Consider the following 9,153-nt stretch of genomic DNA (forward strand, 5'->3'; position numbering starts at 1 on the left):
ATTTCATACCATGTTATGCCCAAACGTGCTACAAGAAACTAAATTATGTACAGTCTATTACTCAGACTACAGTTAACTATACTACAAATGCCTTTTCTTTTTTAATTAGGAACTATTAGTACACTGCTAGGTCCGTCCCATGCACTTCAAACTTAAGCATTTTTTACTGCTTGCCTGGTAAAGACAACACTGACCAAAAGTCTTACAAATTATTCTTTGTATGTGTGTGTGCATTAGAGGTAATAAATTTCCTAAAACTATGTGACTAAAATATAAGGTTTACATGTAAGTCTTTTGTACTCAAAAAAATACTAATAACTTCTGAGTTCTGAAAAAAATTAAAATCTTTCTAATATCTGATAGTTAAAAGTTGAAGAACTCTAAGTTCATACAATGATACTTAATTAACACATTATAGCTTTGCAAGGATGGTCAATCCTCGCCTAACAAAGAAGAATTTACGGATCAATATCAGTATCTGGGCAACTGCCCACCTACCCCTCCCCTAACCCAACAACAGTCAATTAATGACAAGTGAGGGTTAATGTTGGGTTAGGGGAGGGGTAGGTGGGCTGCTGCCCAGATACTGATAGTGATCTGAATTTACTAAGTGTTATGCTGGTGACTAAAACAATTAGCTCTCAGCTTTGTAATTTGTTGAATTATCTGTTCAGAGATAAAGCTTGGCCGTCAGTGTGTTGCTGTTAGATGGAACTTAAATGTTGACTTTTTCAACCACACGTCTGGTTACTTCTGACAAAATCTCTAGCAAATGGCTGTCCTGATGATGTTTTCTGATAACATCCACAAGAGTCTGGTCAGGACCACAGCAAAAGATTAGTTGTTGCCCCTATTGACATTTGGGGGCCCTCCTAGTTCTAAAGAGCTTCAGTCCATAGCTAATGGACTTAAAAAGGGTTGATGAGCGCATAATGTCTCCTTACAATATCAACACATTGTCAACTAAGTAGCAGTGAGAATTAGAAATTGTCAACTGGGAAGGTACTTTCTTGATATAACAGCAAATTATCATGTCAGCAATATGTAGCAGCCAGGAAATAGTGAATAAGCAGATTAAGAAAAAGTGTTGAGTGACTTATGTATAGGAGTGCACAAGTACCTCTCTTAATAATGACACCAAAATCTGAACTAAAAGATATATCCTCTTAGTTGATCATAACAGTGAAATACCCTGTATGCAGGAGTTGAAGAACTTGCCTTTCACTCAATTTCCCAGATTTTTCTTTCAGCATGTGTTGTGCCACAAAGCCAACATCAACTTTCTGGTAGTCTAACTGCTGTTCTTTATCAGTGGGCTTCAACCTCAGGATCTTCAGAGGAGATGTTGCCTCGGTAACAAGTTCACCCTTGATAAACCTATTCAACAATGATTTCAACAAAGTGTACAAACTGATACTCATGAATGGCAGCATAGGTTTATCAGTCTGAAATGCTGTGAGAAAAGGATTGATCTGTTTTGCCACTGATGAGAAGAAGGCAATCTTTGCTGGCATCAAGGGATCACAGCAACTACTGCTAATGGTCTCGTAAGATTTGGACTTGGGATCAGTAACTTTCTTTGCCTTAACAGCATTAATGTATTTGACAATGTGAGGCCACACTTCCAGTGCTCGCTCGGCAACTGACACATTCTCTAACCACCGGTGCTGGCAGAATTTTAGGGGGAATACACTGCTACCAGTTATTCTAATGTAGTCTTCTCTTCGAGCCGGACTGTCTTTAAACAGCCAGTAAAGACTGGAGAGAGTTTTCTGCACCATCCATCCAGCTGCATCACAACCATCCTTAAAAGCTCCATGCACAACATGTATACCACAACTGCCTGTGTTAAGGAGAGTGCAACTGAAATCACTCTTCAATTCTTGCTCTACCATTTCATAAAATTTCCAGTTAACCTTGGGCCCATCCATAGAGAGTTGAATCAGATTTCTACAGCTCAAGTCCTCTTTGCAAGAATGAAACTTTTGAAGCATATCCTCTGCACTAGAATGCCCAAGAAATTGTGAATCATAATAGCGAGTTTCAACTTTGTCATGATTCCAGATGCGAACATGGAAATCCATCTGCTTCTTTTGCAGTTCGTGATTCAAACTTTCATCAAACAAAAGCACATATCCCTTTGAAGATTTGACTTTTTCCTTTAGAAGACTCTTGAAACATGGTGCAATACCAAAGCAAGAAAGATAGGAGGCCTTTTTCTCCCCACAGGTAAATTTCTTTGCAATGTCACTGTCTGGAAACATTTGCTGCACTAAGAAGTTTATATCTGTACAGGAATTATACGAATAATGGCTGCTATTCACCTTTAGCGCCCACCAAATTTCAGCAGTTAAAGTATCATTCCTCGTCACGAACCCGGACATACCTGCTGTTGTACTAGCGGCACTACTTGATACAGTCAAAGTAGAGTTGTTACTTTCAGTGGCTGTTCGAGGGGCAGCGAAAGAGCTGTTCGAGAAAAGGTTTCTTATGTCACCTGTTGTATTTCTTTGTTGCTTTTCGATAAGATGAATATGCTTCTTTCCCTTTTCGTGGCTTTTCAATGCCGATTCTCCCATATTTGATACATCAAACGCTTTCATACAAACTCTACATTTTGCTTTAAACTTGTCCGCGTCACGTTCCAGCCACAATTTATAGGAAGAGTTTTCCAACCATCGGTCACTAAACAAGCATTTCCCAGGCATATTTCGGAACAAAACATTTAAAACTCAAGACGCCCATTCACTGAGTACCCGTTTACAAAATCATGCATGCATCAAGGTTACTACTGCGCATGAGCTTATGATGATACATGAGCCCTCGATCCAGAGTTACACTCGTGTCAGTTTCGGGAAACATGAAAAAATATAGATGCGGTCATGCGGTCAAAACCAGAAAGGAATACGTTATAAAAATACTAAAAAAACTTTGCTCATTTGTTTTAGAGAAAACTTTATTACTTTGTTCAGTTTAACAGATTTCCAGGACTTTCCAGGACCAGCATTACTTTTCCAGGACTTTCCAGTCCTGGAAAATGCGATAATAAAATTCCAGGACTTTCCAGGATTTCCAGGACCCGTACGAACCCTGCTGTATGCAGGATGACCAGGCCTTGAACATAACAAAAATTAAAAAGCTAATAATAATAATAATAATACTAATAATAATAATAATAATAATAACAATAATAATTATACAACAACAATAACAACAACAACAACAAAAAAACAAAAATAAATATTTTCATGCTCACCGGAATGAATGGTGAGCCATGATTCTCATATCGGTAGCAATAACACCCAGGGGTGGTTGCAAAGGCCAACAAAAAATCAGCCTCATGTGCACTTGTTCCTTTTGAGAGGGTGGAATCAACATGAAGCTTACCCACAATGCTGTCCATGAAATGATTTTCATGCAACAGAGATTCGGAGAGAGACTTCCTACAGAATTGAAAAATGAACACTTTGGGTTTTTCTTTCAGTGTTTCGCACCTCACAGTATTAAATTCGGACGTCATTTCTTCGACAGTTACAATTCTTCCATCTACACCTAAGATAGTATCATGGTCTCCTCCATGGGACATCACAATGCAGATGAAGGCATCAAATTTGCTGTGATCCTCACTTGCTATGGTCCTTGCAAGACCTCTCATTCCACATGAATCAAGATTTCTGTGGATTTGCACATCAAATGAGAGGCTCCCAAAAAGGGCTTCCAGGGTTTGTTCATCATACTCAGCACCAGGGCGATTATAGGCTTTATCATGGAAGTTGAAGTTATTCACGATGATACACTTCCCTTGAGGGTTTCTGTTCATTTCATAACTTTTGGGAAGAGAGGACCCTGGCAAAAACATTCAAAGAAGTAAAAAATAATATAGATCAGATCTTTAGGAATTCTCAAGGGCAATAGCACCATGAAGTTTTAAGGTAAAACAAAGGGTTAATCATTTATAATTGCCATTAGTTCTGATATTCTGAGATACAGATACACTAAATACACCAGGCCATATGCAAAATTATTTCAAAGGAAAAAAAACCTGATGTTTTGGATTGATTAGTTGTTGTATTTAGTATAGGCAGTTTTTTCCTGAGGAATGTAAAGTGTTGTTACATAGCAACTAATTTTGCATTGACGCTTTGTCAGGGGTTGAACCGGCCACTACAAACATACTTCTTCGTGCTTGTTTTTTAGTTTCAACCGATATTGCAACAAAATTAGGTTATTTAACGTATGATCCATACACTCTTGAGTAGGCATTAATAAAAACTTTTAGAGTGAATTTATCTTAGTTTAAACTATTACAATATTCCTTCTATTACCTGCCTAAAGGCTGAAGAGTGGACTGAGAAAATTAAAATGAGTCATAAGATTTTCCATGAGAAAATTAAAGTAAGTCATGAGATTTTCCATGATAATAATAATACATATGAAAGAAAAATTACTGATACGGACCTGGTTGGCTATTCAAAATTGCTTCACACACAGCATAGTATCGGCCAGAACCCCAGGATTCTGACTTGAGGCAGTCACCAAATTTGACCAGCAGAACACAATTACTAACACCCTGATTGGAAAAAGGAACCTGAACATGTAGATGAACCTCCTCAACACCACCTCCCCCACTGCAGCGGCAGTTGTTCTTCAAAATGCATTCTTCATTTTGTAGGGTTTTAAATTTGATTTGTCTGTCCACAAGTGTTGCCTCTTTCACACTGATAAGGGCACAATCAGGACTGGAACCATCTTTAGCATCTTTCATCCCTTTGATCCCCTGATAGACAACAGCTTTATAACCTGTACCACCAAACTTTAGTTGAGAGAGAATAATACTCATATCCTGTCGACAGAAAGTAAAGTAAAACTGATATAAGATAGAAATACGAGCATAGGACAAAGAACAAATTCTGAGTCCCCACGTGCACTCCAATGCTATACCACTGAGCCACAGAGACCCCACAGTGAGTGACATCTATTATAAAGTTCATATGACATGTGTCCTGCATACTGCTAGGCAGTATGTCCCATGCTCATGACAAGACAGAAAACATCTTTCTTTATTTGGTATAAGATAGATTGATTCATGGTTATTTGAGTCAGTTTAAAACTTCATCACACAAAAAGTACTGAAAATTCACTTAAACAGATGGGACCTACTGAGTTACAGTGCTAGTTTAACTTTACTGCACTCTACAGCTGGAGCTGTAAAATAATCCACTTTGTGAGCACATAAATCTTTGCCAAAAGCTGTACAGAAAAGAAAACTCTATAATTTCAAATACTTTAATAAGCCATTTCCAGTCAATTTAAAGCCAATTTTTCAGTGTACATAAATCAGGGTTTTTAGGTTGGCTCAAGAGAAGTGTGCCATTTAATCCAGGCCTTTTACGTTGCTCCTCTCAGAATGTAACACTCAAGACCCTCCTTTCCATTACTGCCAGCTATGGCATGAATACAAACTAGTTTCAAATTTTTAAACAATAAAGATATGAATAATAAAAATTCGGGTGGAATAGTTTCCCAAATTTTAGCTGCAGCAAATTTAAATGCAGCTCTATCATGGCTTGAAGAAATTTTGGTTTGCAGCGAATGTGGTGTTACAGCAGGGAACCTTTAAATCTTTGATGCAGGTGTGAGAATATTCGATAGCACCACTGTGATGTTACTTTGGTCGTTCTTAATTTGATATGTATAAAGCTATGTATAAAGCTATATATTAAGTCTGTAAATACTTTCAAACTTCAAAATTACAAGAAGATTGTAATAAGGGTTACCATGTTCTCTGCTGTGAGCAAAGAATATGCTTCATAATCATCTGTTTCGCACGAGCACCTCTCAAGTAGACGGAATACTTTCAATAATTGTTCTGTGGCTTAATAATGGCGTTGTATGTTCAATGAAATACCGATGCTTTTACACTCAAACGTTGGCGAATCGTTAGGCCACTATCTACTTACAGAAGCGTCACACATTTCGGCAGTCGATGTACAAACCATTACTCACCAAGATCTCTCCGGTGTTCTCAATGTAGCACTTTCTAATGAAAGTGATGACGGATCCCTGGATGATCCTTTCGCCCCGAATCTGTTCGTTTTTCCAAATATAACGTTCGTGCTCGTTGTGCAACCGAAATGGAAATCCACTGACTTCCCTATTTTCAAGCACTTCTAAACAGTATACAAGCGAAGTGTCTCCTTTATGGTGAGCTTGTGAGAGGCCGATTACCACAGCACGACCTTCATCAGGTGAATACATTTGGTAGTCATGACTGTCAGAAGCCATTTTCGAAGAGCAGGGCGACACGAGGAGAAGGCACAATCAGAAATTATGGCGGATTCCAGAATGAACGGTAAGGTTCATCAGATTTCGCGCTTTCTTGCTGTAGCCAATCAAAATCAAGCGCATCCTCGTTTTCAAAGCGAGACAAATTCCAAATCGAAGGAAAGCAAATTGGCATGGACTCTTGTATCTGTGATCGCTGGAAAGACCGCAGGCTGCTCGGGATAGTCTATTTACCTTATGGATTTCTACTTTTATTGTCTTGTTCATCTTATTTCCAGGGGCCTCTCATGAAGATACGAACAAGCTTAGTATAAAGCACCATTTAGATACTCGCGCATGGCGAAGCTGGCACCGGACTTTACGCAAGGAGAACCTCCTTCTCACTTTTAATGCGGTAAACTTCTTCGACCAAACCAAGTGACAAAGCGAGAAAGAACTCCATATCTGTTGCACTACAGGCGGCTTCCATCTCACCAAACTACACAATCATATCCTGACAAATCTGAAGTTGCTTTACTTTGACTAGACATTAACCGTTCGGGTTACACAGCGTAAACGTCTCCAAAGCGCCTCTAGAGAAAACTAGTCGATTAAAAATTACTTTCGCTAGAGAGCATTGACCTTTAGCGCTAGCGAAAAGAATCGCTGCTCTGAGCCGAGATCTCGGCTTTCCCGGAAGCTGGGTGTACTTTAGCAATGCTTGTCTAAAAACGTCGAAAATCCCTGTTTTTCTTTTTTTTTTAATTTATTTCATGTCAATAATTTGCCTTTACGCGAAAATTTATTAAGGTCTGAACTTTTCTCTATTATGGGAAATTAATTCAAGTACCGCTAGTTTTTGATTAAGGAACAGATTGGGACCATAGAAGGGCGCATGCGTGAATAAAATTTGAGTTCGAAAGGTCTCGAGTTTTATTTTTCCCTTCTTTTATCGGCCCTTCTACAAACTTCCATAAACGTATCATTTTTTCTTTCACTTATATTGCGAGGCAGCAGTTGTTTCTTATGTTTTCTTTTGAAAATTTGAGCGGGAAATTGGCGCACGGTCGGCCAGAATTGATCCCCTCGCACATGCCCTGCTGTGTGTTGGTGTAAGCTCGATTAATAGTCATAAACTGGCCACGAGAATAATTCACACTCTAGCTTGGTATCTTGTTGGTAAAAGAGTATTAATAATGGTCACAATTAGAGTGATGATGACGATGAAAGCTTCCAAATAATAACAAAAATAGTTCAGGCATGTGATCGATAACTGTTGTTTATTTGTTCTTTCGTGTATTTGTTTATCCACTTAGTGCTGGTTATATTTACAATTTGATCAGGCATTACTTTGCATGTCTGTATTAATATTGTAGCTTTAATCATAATCATTGCGATTTCCTCAAATGTGATTGGTGCATTAGCTGCTTTATTTTTTACTTATCACTCTGTAGAGCTATACTCGGACAGTTGACTGTAATAGGACAGTTGAAGTAGTTAATCATACTACCTAGTCCACCCAGCCAAAATTTACTAATCGCAGAAATTATCACAATAACCTTATTTTTTTAAACTCAATAAACTTTGTTTATTTTGGACATCGTCTCTACCGGAGATATTTGACCTAAATGTATGTGTTGTTTTCGGAAATTGTAACGGTTATGATTACTTGGCAACAGGACTTTTTGTCGTCCAATTCTGTTTGTAATCATACTCGTCTGACAAATTGGACTCGCGCTGCGCGATTTTCCAAGTTTACTAATTAATCGTATGATCGTATGATTACAGATCAAACTGACTCCACTCAGTCCTATTACCATAATAAATTGGTGGTTTACATAGAATTATTCATCCACGACCATTGATATTGCATAAACAAACGGTAGAATAGGTTCTGGTGATCGGTCTTATCCTGTCCAATCTCCCAATTTTCGCCTCCCCACCCCTCTCCCCATCCCCGTCAGAAAAAACCTTTCATAAAATCACACTCACTCTCTCCTTTTCCGCGATTTCCTGCCTTTGAAAATTTCTAGAAAGCGACGTGCCACAGAAACTTTAAACTATCAAATTTCTCACTCATACTTATCAGATTAATCAAAATCTTGCTAAATCTCATCTTAATGAGTTTTCTGAGCTTTTTGGGCCTTTCGAGCATTTCCTGCACGAGCACGCGTATATCACTTCCACCAGCTTGTCCACTTGATTGTGCTCCTTTCCAGGACATTTCAGAATCACTTTGGTCCAGCTTTTTAAAAAAGGTTTGCAGAAATAGCAGTACTTTGTCCTTCTTCTTGCAGACCTCATAGGGAAAGTTCCAGGTGAGTAGTATGAAAAACACTGGCCGACACATGCTTTGTTCTGAATGACTTTAGTTTCGCAGCCCTCCTCTTGAATAGATTGTTCGATATCTGTAGCCATGTTGGAGAGTTTTTTTTTCATTACAAAATAAGCAAATCAATAATTCAAATCTCTTGAAACTCTCCAACATGCCTGTAGCCAGATTTTTTTCGAGCAACTTTCATCAGCTTTCGACCGCTCTTTGCTCCGGCGTGATTGATTTTCGAGCAAAAGGGCGCTAGCATGAAAGTGAGAACAAACCACTTTACAGACATCGCTGATTAAATCTGGAAGTAAGAGAGGAATTATTAATGCTTTCACTCCAGTGATGACGAGCGTAACTTCTCCTTACAGTACCAATACAATGTCCAGCAGAATAATAATAATAATAATAATATAAATAATAAATAATAAAGGTTAAAGAGAATTGATAAAGCTATCAGCCCGAGGGTGTTCACTTGACAACACTGACCCCATTAAAAAAGATAATCCCAAGTGTCATAAGTTCCTCTTGTTCCCACATCTCAATAGGCCTTCTGCATGTTTACGTGG

The 9,153-nt window shown here is 38.4% G+C and overlaps 2 protein-coding genes across 2 annotated transcripts; both read right to left on the reverse strand.

The window, feature by feature from the left end:
- Positions 1 to 583: 583 nt before the first annotated feature.
- Positions 584 to 6,329, reverse strand: LOC113664249 (uncharacterized). Its single transcript, XM_027179847.2, has 4 exons — positions 6,007 to 6,329; positions 4,459 to 4,843; positions 3,257 to 3,846; positions 584 to 814 (listed from the first exon to the last, which is right to left on the reverse strand). Exons 1-4 carry the CDS (start codon positions 6,283 to 6,285, stop codon positions 716 to 718), a joined length of 1,353 nt encoding a protein of 450 aa, XP_027035648.2. The 5' UTR covers positions 6,286 to 6,329; the 3' UTR covers positions 584 to 715.
- On the reverse strand, positions 1,167 to 2,854 carry LOC149041097 (uncharacterized). The gene has a single exon (XM_089214607.1). The coding sequence runs from the start codon at positions 2,706 to 2,708 to the stop codon at positions 1,167 to 1,169; it is 1,542 nt and encodes a 513-aa protein (XP_089070733.1). The 5' UTR covers positions 2,709 to 2,854.
- Positions 6,330 to 9,153: the final 2,824 nt, after the last annotated feature.

Source organism: Pocillopora damicornis, chromosome 8 (genome assembly GCF_964200805.1).
Source record: "Pocillopora damicornis chromosome 8, jaPocDami1.2, whole genome shotgun sequence".
Classification (NCBI taxonomy): Eukaryota; Metazoa; Cnidaria; class Anthozoa; order Scleractinia; family Pocilloporidae; genus Pocillopora; species Pocillopora damicornis.